General features: G+C 42.3%; 1 protein-coding gene across 4 annotated transcripts; it reads right to left on the bottom strand.

Moving 5' to 3' along the window:
* Positions 1 to 13,048, bottom strand: ncoa4 (nuclear receptor coactivator 4). Of its 4 annotated transcripts, none has more exons than XM_046358859.1 (10): positions 12,913 to 13,048; positions 5,732 to 5,858; positions 4,605 to 4,745; positions 4,346 to 4,434; positions 3,981 to 4,089; positions 3,292 to 3,393; positions 3,036 to 3,158; positions 1,516 to 2,853; positions 1,270 to 1,362; positions 1 to 1,178 (listed from the first exon to the last, which is right to left on the bottom strand). In XM_046358859.1, the coding sequence occupies exons 2-10, from the start codon at positions 5,855 to 5,857 to the stop codon at positions 1,173 to 1,175; spliced, it is 2,127 nt and encodes a 708-aa protein (XP_046214815.1). In that variant the 5' UTR covers position 5,858; positions 12,913 to 13,048; the 3' UTR covers positions 1 to 1,172. The 4 variants fall into 4 exon arrangements, with proteins under 4 accessions (XP_046214815.1, XP_046214812.1, XP_046214814.1 ...); XM_046358856.1 differs by lacking the exon at positions 12,913 to 13,048 and adding an exon at positions 12,679 to 12,900; XM_046358858.1 differs by lacking the exon at positions 12,913 to 13,048 and adding an exon at positions 7,686 to 8,012.
* Positions 13,049 to 14,780: the final 1,732 nt, after the last annotated feature.

Here is a 14,780-nt window from a genome sequence, read left to right as displayed (position 1 = left end):
TCAAGGTGTTGTTTTTATTAAGAGTTAAATATGGTACAGGTACAACAGCAGAGAAAGTTAGATAAGCGATCATATGGATAGTACATCATGGTAATATGTTAAAAATTAACAGAAGAAAAAAAATTAAAAGCATTCATCAAGCACCATTGTGTTTCTCCTCTCCTACCCAACTCCCCATTGCACTTCCAGAGCATTGTACAAATACCTTTGGGTTTACCCACTATGGAGAGACATCTACAGAGGTAATATGCAGAAAGACATATCAGTGGTTATCAATATAAGGTGTTATTTTTGATCGGTTCTACCGTAATTACGCAGTAGTCGTTTGCGTTGTTTGATTCAGCCAATCGAAAGTCATTTAAATGGAATTACTATATTAGGCACAACATTTTCAGCTTCCATATTTGCAACATGAAAACAATCAACTCTTGCACGGCAGTGATACAAGCAACACAGGTGATACCGGACAGGAAAACAAACACTTCACAACGTATCCACTAAATACAATGAAGCAAACTTGAGGCACATAAACCAGAACTACAGAGTTATGGTAGTGCGATAAAGGAAGATGTATTGGTCATGGAGAACACCTTTAGGTTAAGCTTGTAATTCAGATGACTATTTTGAAGCCATTGAAGAGAAAGCTATACTGGTGTTTAAGACAATAAGATTTCACCAGATCGGAAGAAAACATATACTAGGAAATAGAAATCAAAGTGTAGCTTACATTACCTGATAGTCTTATTATTTGAGTATGGGGGGAAGGGGGCGACTAGATATACCCACAGTGCATAGTCACAGACTGATGGAATTCTGTGAATAGCACGAGTGATGTATACGTGACAACTCTTTACCGCATTCCATAAAAAGGGTTTCTTAAAATAAAAATCTCACCTCCTTCAAACCAAACATTAATGTATTGAGCTGGTACTTTCTCGAGAATAGATTATCAAAAATCACATTGTGAGTTAGCTTTAGATCCAAGTGCCCATCTTGCTAGCTTGACATTGAGAACGCTATGATTATAGAAGACAAATTCAAAAAAGGGGGAAGAGACCCAGACGAGCATTGGAGGAAAAAGTTAATCAAGACATTGTGCGCGACAATCAGCATTAAAGCGGCTCCACAATAGAATCCTAAATATCTCCTCAAAAAGCTACTGGTTACAGCTTTTACATCTGGAAAGAGGGGGAAAAGAAAAAGAATTCAGGAACAAATAATTAACAAATTAGTTCTCAGATAAATATGAATGCCTATTGAGATTCTTACTTGTATAGGTGCCTGATGTAGCCACTTCTCTTGGTCTCCACCGATTTTCATACAGGAAAATAGATCACATACTGTGGGAGGGGCAAGTCGCTCCTGAAATCAGACCAAGGAACACAGTATTGTGAGTAAGACCCAGCTTTAGCTTGAGGCTAAAAAAGATTCACCGGTTAACCAGTGGTTGAGAGATTTCAAAACTAAAGAATGCAAAGAGAGTTTTTCCAATCAGTTCATTATCCATAGCCTTACCTGAGCATTGGCTCGCTTGCGTAGAAGCCACTTGTCCTCCTCTGGTTCTGTGCTGGGTTGCTCCTTTGTGACAGCAGTGCTACTGTGAGTCTTCTCAGGTAAGACCCAGCACTCTGGATGCAGTGGTATGCTGAAGGGGTTCTCCCACTTGGGGGCTTTGAACTGGGAGCTGTGTTCCACCCTGCTGGCCTTCTCCTCCCCCTCGGAGGCTGGTTGAGACACCCAGGCTGAGAGAGATAAGGCTTGGGATGTGGGGCCTATGGTCTTGCCAGGCTTGCTAGGGTAAAGCCAGGCCTCAAAGATGCCCTGAACCTTCTGTTCTTGCTCTTGGTGGTAGAGGGTGGACTGCTTGCTGGGGTTGTTTTTGTCCACCGAGACCCCGTTCTTGTCCCGACCCTCCTTCTTGAGGAGCCAGGTGGAGAGGGCCTCTTTGCCACAGTTCTCATCACACACACACTGGGAGAAGCTGGCGCAGGACTCGTTGGCTTTGCAGGACTGCTGGACTGGAATGGCCTGCTGCAGCCAGTTGTCTACAGGGCTGGGTGTCTGGGGTGTGGTGACAGCAGAGGTCGGGGTGGTCTTCAGGCACAAGATTTTGCCCAGGTTCTCAATCTCCACAGACTTGTCACAGCAAGAGCCGCAGTCTGATTTGAGCAGCCAATCGCTGGTGTTGAAGCCCTCCTGGAAAGGCTTGAAGACCTGGGGTATGTTGGGGGTCTGGGGTGTGTTGGCAGAGGTGGGGGTGGTCTTCAGGCACAAGATTTTGCCCAGGTTCTCAATCTCCACAGACTTGTCACAGCAAGAGCCGCAGTCTGATTTGAGCAGCCAATCGCTGGTGTTGAAGCCCTCCTGGAAAGGATTGAAGACCTGGGGTATGTTGGGGGTCTGGGGTGTGTTGGCAGAGGTGGGGGTGGTTTTCAAGCACAAGATTTTGCCCAGGTTCTCAATCTCCACAGACTTGTCACAGCAAGAGCCGCAGTCTGATTTGAGCAGCCAATTGCTGGTGTTGAAGCCCTCCTGGAAAGGCTTGAAGACCTGCTTCCACCTGTCAACATCAGAGGCCTGGCAGCTCTCGCTGGTGGTCTCCTTGGCAACAGTAGCTGGGGTGATGAGCCAGTCACTCAGTTTCTCCATCTCTGCCCTCTCTTCCTCCTCAAGAGCCATGTCTAACTCAGACTCATCAATCTTCTCGATGGAGAAGGTTGAGCTGCTGCTGGTGCTACAGATACTGTTGGTTCTCTCTCTGATGGGAGTCTCCTCCTTCAGCAGCCACAGCTCCAGGTCCATCAGGTGGCCCCAGGACTTGTGGAAGTCAAAGGGGGCCTTAGGGCAGGATGACTGGACGACAGAGGAAAGAGAAAAAACAACCTTTTTTGACTTTGTAATAGTCTGGGTATAAAATTGGACCAAATATTTAATTACGTCTATTTTTACATGAGAATTTTTTTTTTCTTTCTAGGAGCAATGTCTAGATAAATTATAAGCAACAAGAAAATGTATTTTGCGCCTTCTGGTCTCACCTGAATATCGCTGCGGGGGATCAACCAATCCTGTGGGTTCTTGCTTGGCTGGTATTCAACTGGGGTAGTAGTCACTGGACGGTTTCCAAGGAGCCAGTCGGAAAGAGGTACAGACGTCGCACTCTACATATAAGAAAACAAACAGGCGTGCATGTCAGTACAGTGCATTTCCTTGTGAGTGAGGACTCCATGCATGTAGAACCAGGAAGGAATCACAACTTCACATGGAAAGGGTCTGTGTCATCATGGTACAAACCTGTTTCTTAGCTGCGATTGGACAGCTCTGCTGAAGCCAAGATTGTTCACTAGTATTCGATTTTTGAGGAACAATATTCAGCACGGGTCCTACTTCCATGTGCTGGGGAGGGAAAGAGGGAAGTTATGAACATTCTAGCCATAGTTAAAGGACATGTGGGAGATGTCAGGGTTTTATGTAAGCAGTAACCACATAGATTGAGTAACTAGGGCCACAAGGCAGTCAGCGAGGAAAGCATAACCAATACCGTCACCGTGTTGTTCTCAAACTGCAATTCCCAAGATTCCCCCCAGAATATTGATAACATGCAACTGTATACTACACCTTCATACAACATGGGACTGTACACCTTCATACAACATGGGAAATCTTTTCTAAGACTCTTTCCTTGACGACAACTGATATCAATTTACATGTCTAAATCTTATGAAGTGTACCTTTAACATTAACACATTCACAAAGACTGGCAATGAGTACAGTTTTATGCCTCTGGTGTTAGTTGTAAACCTCCATTAAGAGCAGATAGGGCGCTTTATGCGGGCAGGGTGACAGAAGAGGCTCAACTGGTAAACACACAGCCAAAGTTTAGACTTCTCAAATCAACATCGGGCTAAATCCAGTCTGAAGTGAATTTTGTTAGTAAGATGTGTGTGTGTAATTCTGCGTGTAGCTCCCAGAGGATCATGTACCTGGGTGGCAATGGTTCCAAAGGAGGTGATGGCCTGACGCAGGGAACGAGTGTCAGCCTGGAAGCTCATCTCAGGGGTTTCCTCAGGAGTCAAGTTCAGGGAAGATAACCTGAACACACAGAAGTAGACATTTCAGCCCACCCCTCCCACAGTTAACTACATCTACCTACTTTACATATGCCAAACTTCAGGTTCTAACGTGACTATGCCCAAGTTAATTATAGAGGTATAATGGAAGCAAATACTGAGACTGAAATGATTGCTCAAGCACCATGACTTAAACACCAACTGTAAACAATAATTGCGAATGCTGACTCCCAAAATTACATTCAATTCAAGACAGAGGCCATTGTGGCAACTCTTACTTTTCCAAGCAGCTGGTGAGCTGGTTGGCCAGATTGTTGCTGTTGGAGTTCTCTAGCTGATGAATGAGAATGTCAAACTGGCCCCGGAGCTGTGGGCAGAAGATAGAGAGGGAGAGAAAAGGAGATCAGACATGACACCGGTAACGTGAGGAGAAGGTAAAAAGAGAGAGACTAAATGGAACTTGATCTTCAGAGGTTTCTGAGCAGACACTTTGCAGTGCAGATATTGTTGTGTTGCAGACATGGGGGTACTACTCACACAGTGAAGCTGATGCAGCTGCGTCTGCAGAGCCTCTCCCTTTAGCTGCTCCACAAGGTCAATCTGCTCCAGCAGCCACACCTCACGGGAACGCATAAACTCCAGGTGTCTGCTGATACAGGTGTGAAGCTGGGACTTCACCTGTAAACACAAGAGAAATTAACAAATTAGTTTCCAAAAATAAAATACCTGCATACACACACTCCCAAGTCATGGCTGGGAGATGTCGCTCCTGCTGCGGAAGCTAAGCAAAGTCAGACACACAGACAAGACAGCACACTGACCTATACACCCATCAGAAGTCTGATTCTAGCCTTCAACACAATCAACTACTATATCCACGGCAAAGAGTAAGGGAAAACACCTTTGCTTTTACCTGTTCCTCTGCTGGGTAGTCAGAAAAAGGCTGGATGATTCGCTAAGATACAGTGAGACGTGAGCTGCTGCTGCAGTAGTGGATCCTCTGCCGTCTGTGTCCTCAGACTGCAGTGACCTGCCCTCTCCCTGCTACTGCCTTATAAAGGCGGGTCAAGGAAACTATCCGGTGGTCATGTTTCAATTGTTGGTCTCTCCGGTCCCTCTGCTCGTCCTCATCACATGAGCCACATACTAGTCATTAAAAATGTGGTCACGTCAGGAGGACAAAGACACGTTTTATCACAGCTCAAAAGACCCATTTTAACATCACAGCTCTAACAGGGCTTAGCATATCTGCCACAGTTATGACATACAATAATGCCATGGATCAGTTTGTGGAGAACTAATGACTACTCTGCCATGTTTGCTAGGCTTCCCAGCACATCAAAACATACACACCCTATACCCATCTGCCTTCCTTAATCCTATGGTGACTAACCATGTTGCTTGTCCTAAATCCCTGAAAACCACTGTGTTTACAGCATAGAGCCCATTGTATCAAAATCAAATCAAATGTTATTGCTCACACACATATTTAGCAATGTGTAGCGGGTGTAGCGAAATGCTCATATGAGCCCGGCTGTGTGCCCCTGACATAACCAGAGTACACTCACCAAGTTGCGGTTCCTTCTGATCCATTAGAAGGGGGGGGGGGTCAAACCTGGGTGGGACCACAGGCTGTAAGAGGGTCCCCTGGTGGCTTTACTCACCTCTCTGGAGTTGTCCTTGAGCTGGGCCTCAGCCCTAGTCACCCCACCGATGGCCTCCTCCAGCTGAGAGCGCGCCTGCACACACTGCCTGAGGGTTGCCTTCTCTCGCGCCTCCACAAGAGACATTCTGCAGAGACACCATTTTTGTTACAGGGTTAGACTGATAACACGAAAAAAATGCTGTTCTTTCTTTCCAAAGACCTAAATCCTCCCATGGTTCAGTGAGCCACTGTCTGCTTTCAGTGATCGATTGTGAGACGAATAGGGGGTGCTCGAACAATCAAGTTCATTGCCTATACACTAATAAAGCAAATGCTAGTCTAATTAATACACGAGTATGGAAATATTGTACTGCCAGCACTGAGGCTCAATTTGTGTTCCCTTTTATGTGCGAAACCAACAAACTCTCACTTTCCTGTTTTCTGTCCCTTTTCACTTCTGCTTCACAGAAGTGGGGGAAAATAAGTATGATACGTAAGAAATTAAACAAGGTGCACACTCCCATCACTGTACTCATTTTGTCATTGTGACCACCAACAGGTATAACTACAGTGACCGATCAGGGTCACCAGCCAAACCCAGAAGATGCTGGGCCAATTGTGCGCCGCCCTATGGAATTCCCAATCACGGCCGGCTGTGATACTGCCTGGAATCGAACCAGGGTTCTGTAGTGACGCCTCTAACCCTGAGATGCAGTGCCTTAGACCACTGTGCAACTCGGGAGCAATGACTGAGGTCAATTTTAGCAAGGGAATTAAGTTAAAAGGAATATTTAGGCCTATTAGTTCTGAATTAGTCTCATGGCTTGTTGTTAACTGGGTCTTTACACCAGCTTTGAGGTCTCACATGACATCCCTCACAGGCATAATGGAGCCCACAACAAAACTCCATCCTAAAACTGCTGCTCAATCACTAGCTGTCATACAAATTTTGCTGGGCTTTTGACAGACAATAGACAACTGTTATGGTGAATGTTCAGCATGCCCTCTAGGTCAGGTTTCACCAAACTCAGTCCTGGACCCCCTCCCCCACTGGGTGCACATTTGTTTTTTTGCCCTAGGACTTCACAGCTAATTCAAATAATTAAAGCTTGACGAGTTGGTTGGTCATGATGATTTGGTCCTGGGGCCAGAAATAAATAGTAAACTATGTGATTAGATGTGTTGCAAAATACAGGTCCAGAATCAGACCGGATGCCTATCATTGATCTCAGAGATCACCAAGTGGGGTTACTCTGGTTGTATTTGAACAAAGGTTCAATAAATAAATGTTAAAAATTGACACTCCAGTGTTAGGCCTATAGTTTAAGCAAGTATTTCAATGCAGCTTAAATTTTAGGCCATAAAATCTCACTCCCACTTAAAAAAACACTTCCCTTTCTATACCTCCATCCATGTGAGTGCTTGTTCAAGCAGCTGACATAGGATTTATTCAACTTTAAGGATCAAGCTGTAAAGTTAACGAACTACACTGTTTAAACATACAACACGATTAAGTATTTGATCAAAGTAAAACGTAAAAGAGTAAAAAAAATTCAGAGATCTTAGTACACCTTCAACCATATATAAATATATAAAACCAGTACCTTGCAACAAAGTAACTGATACAAACGTCAGCTTTAGAGACTTGTTTGATAGTTTGTTTAGAGTAAAAGTAAGCGGTCTCCTGAAGCCGGGCAGCTTGCTTCTACTCTTTCCTTTGGTCATTAGGAGACAACACACATTTAAAGGTATTTCTCATGTTAAAATAGCACCGTCTTCGGCAATTAACCGGTTGGTCAATACATGCATTAGGGTTTAAAATGTCATGTAATATTAGCTCATGTAAAAAATGGAGGAGTTCGTCCCTACATGGATTGAATCGTCAAGGCTTACTATGCAAGAGACCGGCGAAAAATTACGTATTCTTGAAAATCAGCTGTACAAAACCAACCAAACTCCAAGGTCATATCTACCTCATGTTATGGACTGTCCAGCGATATTTGTCCGTTCAAATCCGCTGATGTTGCTCCCTTCTCTCATAAACAAAGGATACCAGTTTAAGTGTTCGCTTTCATGATTTATCGTGCCACGAACCACGGCTGATCGCTTCGTCATTGGCTGAGTTTCTGTCTGAGCCTACGTTCAAGCAACCACCATCATGCCGCGTTCAAATCAAATGGTAACTCGGAAATCTCTGACTTCTGATCGTTCATAAAAAAAAATTAAAAAAAGAGAACTCTTGGGGGGGGGACTAACTTCGACTGGGAAAGTAGATTTGAACGGTCTAACTCGGGCCTCTTCCTCGAGCTCCGACTTGCCGACCTGAATCAAAACAAATGTATATATATAGCCCTTCTTACATCAGCTGAAGATCGCTGACGTCGTGATATGGGCCACATATCTTTACGAGTTCCCAGATGTCTTGAACGCGGCATAAGTCTCGCATTCCGCACGTACACCACTAATAGGAAAACAAGGGCCCTTCAAAGGCGGTTCTAAGACCGCCAAGCGAATACTTGTCAGCATTTTTCCTTTTGTCAATCACACCAAAGTAATGCAGAGCAGGCACAGGCGCGTTACCGACACAAATAATGATTTGGCTCATTGGCTGGCTGTCATAAAATTACTCGTCTATTGGAAATCCCAAAGCAATCAAGTGAATTCGACATTTATTTACATTGTAATAACAAACGAACAATTTCCATGTGGGCAACACACTTGCAAAGTTATCAGTGAGGGTCCAAGTGACAGGCTGCCATCCCCAAAAAGTGGGTTCAGTGTTTTAACTATAGTGATGCATTGTATCTTGTAATATTAACTAGTTAATATGTTTTGGTAATCAGTAAATTGCCCATCACTGTGTGTGTGTGTCCATAGATAGACAAGGTTCACAATCATGTGTTGACAATCTGCTACTGTGGGGTGCGGTCTTCCTAGCCCAACATGTACTATTTTAAGGGACCGTTACTCCTTAAAGTCCAAGGTTTAGACTGGCTCTGGCTGCCAAAAACTTAATCTAAACGTGAATCGATTCTCAATTGCTATACGGTTCTATAAACATAAAGCCCTATACTTTCATATCACAAAATAATTTCACAAATGCAAAATATACACTTACTTTACACTGTTTTAACCAGATTTATCACAGTTGCAGCTGAGAGTATTTTTCAGTGACAACACGTTTCTGGCGGCCTTCGAATCCCTCATGGTGTGCCCGATTTTGTTTTAAATGTGGACTCATCAGATTATTTAAGTATTGTGTTGGGAAGAAAAGTACAATCATCACCTTGAAAGATTAGGAGCTCAATTCAATCCAACACAGATAGCAGTATTTACAAAGTAACTTTTTCCCCAATGTCAAATTAACTCACAGATTGGTCATGGGTAGTGTATAAAAATGTAAAACTACCCCCTCATAAGTATGCTTTCACTTTTAAGAATTAGAAGTGTGGGCATGGGATGAATTGTAAATAAAGGATTAAAAAATCTTCCCCATGTCGGATTAGATCTCACAATAATCGAACTATGTGCCAACTGTTACCACCCCTCCCCCAATTGGAGTAAACGAATAAACAATAACACCTAGGCTTCTACCTTCAGTTTATACACATTTTTACAGACAATCTATTTTACAATAGTTATATTTTGTTTGTTTTTAAACCTTCCCCTATTTCTGATGTCCATCCATTTTGATTTATATTTGTAACTGTGCTATTTCACAACATTTCTGAACCTATATACACTTTACAGACCGTATGTTTTACATGTGTTATCTTGTTATTAGTCCCACAATTGAGCTCCATTCAACCCCTCCCATCTATCGCTTAACACCATCCATTTTGGATTTCTATTTGCCATATATTTTTCAACTGTGCTGCGATGCCTCACAAAATTACTGAACCTTTCTATTATCATAGCTTCTACAGATTGTACATTAAAGATAAACCTTTTTGCTAAAATAATTATTATATTATTGATTGACAATGACTTATCAAATCACCCAGTATTGCTATCTGCAGTGTTAGTTCTAGGTTATTGTTGCAATTATTAATGAGCATCGCAAGCTGCTCCAAGAATTTAGACAGGTTTGACTTCCCAACAGCAGCAGCTCACTGAGCAGGCCAAGGTCCGCTGCAAACAAGTAAATTAGAGGCAAATGATTGTGTTCGTCAGGCCTGGCTATCAGCTCTGCTTCCACCCTAGGCAAGATTAACGTATGCCACCCTGTGTCACGTATAGTATAAAGATTTGGAATCGATTGACTTGAGTAATGATGTGTATCATGCGCAATTCATGTATTTTAGTTACGCATATGAATAAGCTCTTGGAAACAAAACATTGTTGCCAACTATTCACATTGGAGTTACAATGTTGCAATCACTAGGCAGCCAACTGCCTATAGTAGGAAACAGAGTTGTTATCAATAAGCCACATATAGCACACATGAGTCACAACCCAAAGACATAAATGTAAATTTATTAACATCATCCAGTAGAACTATAAAAATAGTGAGAATTTGAGCTTCGGAAATAAGTCCTAATTTCACAGGAGCAGTGTAAAATAAAGGTTCTCTCTCAATGAACCAGCCTTAACAAACCCTGGTTTTGGAATATTTTTATTCTGTACAGACTTCTTTCTTTTCACTCTGTCAATTAGGTTAGTATTGTGGAGTAACTAATAGATGTGTGCCGAGTAGTCAGACAAAACAAGGTTATTTGTTGTAATTATTGTTGTAATTATTGTTGTATTTGTTGTAATTATTTGTGATCAGAAAAAAGTAAGCACACATCTTTCTCATGTCAGTCAGTCAAGTGAGGTGCTAATTGGTTTAAATAACTCAACTGGCTGCTTTGTTTGTAAAGAGAAGAGTACATTGATCCTGCTGCTCTGATTGAATATAGTAAAGCTGCATTTGGTTTCATAATTTCACCCGATCACTTTCACTTCTCTGTTGCGGTCTGTTGGGTTCTAACTTGAAATATCCTTATTCATGTTAACATATTAGAACTGGCTGTATGAAAATGTACTGAGTGAGAAAGGGAAGTGCTGAAAGTTTACATTCTGTCAGAACATGTTATGGTTAAATCTCATGTAGCCTATGGAGTGGAGAAGGGCAACGTCTGGTTTCAGTCACTGATAAGGTATGACAGTTAGGGCTGTGAGTTAGAGAGGAGTGAGGAATGTGGGTCGAGGTCAGGTCAGATATTGTGAGGAGGAACATGACATACACACATACATACATAGGAGCCAGGGCCATGCCTACGCCAATGAGAGGAACCATATAAGTTCCTGCCTAGCAACATGGATGTCTAGATGTGCAAGGAGTTGACGCAGACCAGTAGAGCGTGTCAATATGTGTGGAAACATGTTGAACACTTTACTCAAGCCATTTCAGCTTTTGATTTTGAACTAATTTGTAAAAATGCCAAAAACAGATTTACACTTAGACGTTATGGGTTATTGTCCATAGGACAGTCAAATAAATACCAATAGAATCTACTTTAAATTCAGGCTGTAACTGTCCCACAAAATGTGGGAAAAAGTAAATGGATATGAATACTTAGTGAAGGCACTGTATAATAATCAAGCTGATATACTGTATAGTTAGATAGCGATGTGCCGCATACCCCTTTTCCCATTTTGTTTGACGCCAGGCCTCAAACGATACCTCGATAAAGTTTTTGCTAGCACCTTCGGTTATTACCCGCATGTGTTAGCTAGCTAGTATAATTAAACAAATACCGTCTCCTGACTGCTTCAATTAAGTATGAATACTTTTACCTACTAGATATCATTAGCGTAACAACAAGATCATTCTCTTCCATACGAAGGCGGAGGAGGGCAATTCATGAGTCTCGACATAGAACCCGTCCGGTGATTGGTAGAAACTTCGAGTGCGTGACGTCTCACACATGCGCTACAGAGCCATCTGATTACTGCCGGTATGAGCAGTTAGCACCAGCCAAACAACAAGCCCACCAATTTTTTGGTTTAACCTTAACACAAACGGTCTAGTATGTGTTGCTTGGCGCAGCGGTCTAAGGCACTGCATCTCAGTGATAGCCTGGAATTGAACCTCTGTCACAACCAACCGTGATTGTAGGGCGGCGCACAATTGTCCCAGCGTTGTACAGGTTATGCCAACATTGTAAATAATAATTTGTTCTTAACTGATTAGCCTAGTTAAAAATACAAATAAATAGCAAGTTTAACACAAATGTTTCAAAGAATACGTCATGCTTCCACTGCCTGGCCAGTGATCTAGCTAGCTACATTTCAGCAATTAGTTATTCTCCTAAATACGGTCACTGGATACACTAGCTGAGTTGAACACATTTGGCTGAACACAAAATAGTAGCCAGTTGTTGCTGCCCATGGTGGAATCATATCTAACCCATTGGCTCCTGGATACTATGCTATGTCCACATGGTCTCATAACCATGTGTACGCGAATTAGCATTTTGCAGGCTAGCTAGCTGAGCTGTTTTATAAGAAAAACGGATGACATGAATCAAACACTGTAGTTAGCTAGCACGCTCTCTTCTGCGACAATATATTTTCAGATTCGTATTATAATTCATGTTAACTGTAATTGAAGATGGTGGTTACTACTGGATTAAGATCCGATGGAGATCAATTGTCCGCCATGGTTTGGAAAGGGCTCAGCCGCAAAGAAGCTCGACCAATCACCCGATGGGTTCAATCAACTCCTGAAATTCCACTGGTCATTGCTTTTGTCAAATTAACGTCAGATTTGACTTTTTGTAGCAGGTTATGAGAATAAGCTTAAAGCTAGGAGAAAGGTCAAATCTACATTTGACGTTAATTTGATAAAAGACGGATCCCATCTAGGCATGGACATAACTTTCGTGCGCTTACGTGGTTAGCTAGTGGAGCTAACGTTAGCCAACGGAATATTTTCAAAACCTTTTAGCTAAATGTTCACATGCCACCGACCGCACCTACCTTTTCCCCTTGTATTGTACTCTTGAATTCGAAGACATCGACGTGTATAGCTAAGTTAGCAAGCTGTTTTAAAATATAATAAAATAAAAACTAGTCAACTGCTTTTCTTCTACCCGGATAAAACGTCCCGTGTCAGGGTCGTAACTAGTTAGAACAGCAACAAAGTCTTACACCCAGCTATCTCTACAATGTATCTTCTTAAAATCTGATTTTAAACCTAACATTAACCCTTACCTTAACCACACTGCTGACCTAAATTTACATTTAAACAAAACAAAAACAAGTTTTTTCCTGAATTTAAATTTGGACTTTGTGGCTGTAATATCTTATGGAAACCTAATGTGTGAGGCAAAACGATATGTTGTCTCGCACGGAAATCTCTCGCGATAGTTGTACCACTACAAATAAGTGTTTATACTTTGCTGCTATCTAGAGGTCTTTTTATTTTATTTTAAATGTATGTCTCTGCATTAGATCAGTAGGTAGGGCAGGCTGACACGAATGAAAGCACTGAGCTACTACTATATAATAAAAACAGGTGAAAGGGGTTATCATAATATTTGCTGGACTATTGTATTTACCGGTATGTATGACATTGACATTTTTTTTTTTTTTGTCAGCCACTCCCCCTGAAATGCATTTGTGGAGATTATTATATGGATGAGGGTTGACTCATAGAAAGGATATGAGAAAATAAAATTGTATTCGTCACGTGCTGAATACAACAGGTGTGGATTTAACCCTCTTAACCCTCTACGCCTGGTTCGACTAAGCTAACAAATAGTCATAGACAAAGGAGATAATTGTGGACTATAGGAAAAAGAGGACCGAGCACGCCACCATTCTCATCGACAGGGCTGCAGTGGAGCAGGTTGAGAGCTTCAAGTCACCAACAAACTATATATGGCATATATGCCATTTAGCAGACTTTTATCCAAACTTACAGTCATGTGTGCATACATTCTACGTATGGGTGGTCCCGGGGATTGAACCCACTACCCTGGCGTTACAAGCGCCATGCTCTACCAACTGAGCTACAGAGGACCACATATGGTCCAAGCACACCAAAACAGTCGTGAAGAGGGCACAACAAACCTTTCCCCCTCAGGAGACTGAAAAGATTTGACATGGGTCCCCAGATCCTCAAAAAGTTATACAGCTGCAACATCGAGAGTATCCTGGCCGTTTGTATCACCGCCTGGTATGGCAACTGCTCTGCATCTGACAGTAAGACGCTACAGAGGGTAGTGCGTATGGCCCAGTACATCACTGGGGACCAGCTTCCTGCCATTCAGGACCTATATAATAGGCAGAGGAATGCCCATAAAACTGTCAGAGACTCCATTCACTCAAGTCATAGACTGTTTGATCTACTACTGCATGGCAAGCAGTACCGGAGCACCAAGTCTTGGACCAAAAGGCTCCTTAACAATTTCTACCCCCAAGCCATAAGACTGCTGAACATTTAATCAAATGGCCACCGGACTATTTACATTGACACCCCCCCCCCCCCCCCCCCATCCATTTGTTTTGTACACTGCTGCTACTCACTGTTTATTATCTATGCATAGTCACTTCAACCCTACCTACATGTACACATTACCTCAACTAACCTGTAACACCGCACACTGACTCAGTACCTGTACCCCCTGCATATAGCCTCATTATTGTTATTTTATTGTGTTACTTATTATTATTTTTTACTTTAGTTTGGTAAATATTTTCTTAACTCTTCTTTAACTGCACTGTTGGTTAAGGGCCTGTAAGTAAGCATTTCACGGTAAGGTCTACACTTGTTGTATTCGGCGCATGTGACAAATGTTTGATTTGATTAGGGATGGTGCCAGGTTTCCTCCAGACGTGACGTTTGGCATTCAGGCCAAAGAGTTCAATCTTGGTTTCATCAGACCAGAGAATCTTGTTTCTCATAGTCTGAGAGTCCTTTAGGTAAACTCCAAGCAGGCTGTCATTTACATTATTTTAATTGAACCTTTATTTAACTAGGTAAGTCAGTTAAGAACAAATTCTTATTTACATTGACGGCCTAGGAACAGTGGGTTAACTACCTTGTTCAGTGGCAGAATGACAGATTTTTACCTTGT

This window comes from Oncorhynchus gorbuscha, linkage group LG08 (genome assembly GCF_021184085.1).
Source record: "Oncorhynchus gorbuscha isolate QuinsamMale2020 ecotype Even-year linkage group LG08, OgorEven_v1.0, whole genome shotgun sequence".
NCBI lineage: Eukaryota > Metazoa > Chordata > Actinopteri > Salmoniformes > Salmonidae > Oncorhynchus > Oncorhynchus gorbuscha.
This window is presented reverse-complemented; position numbering and strand designations above follow the sequence as displayed.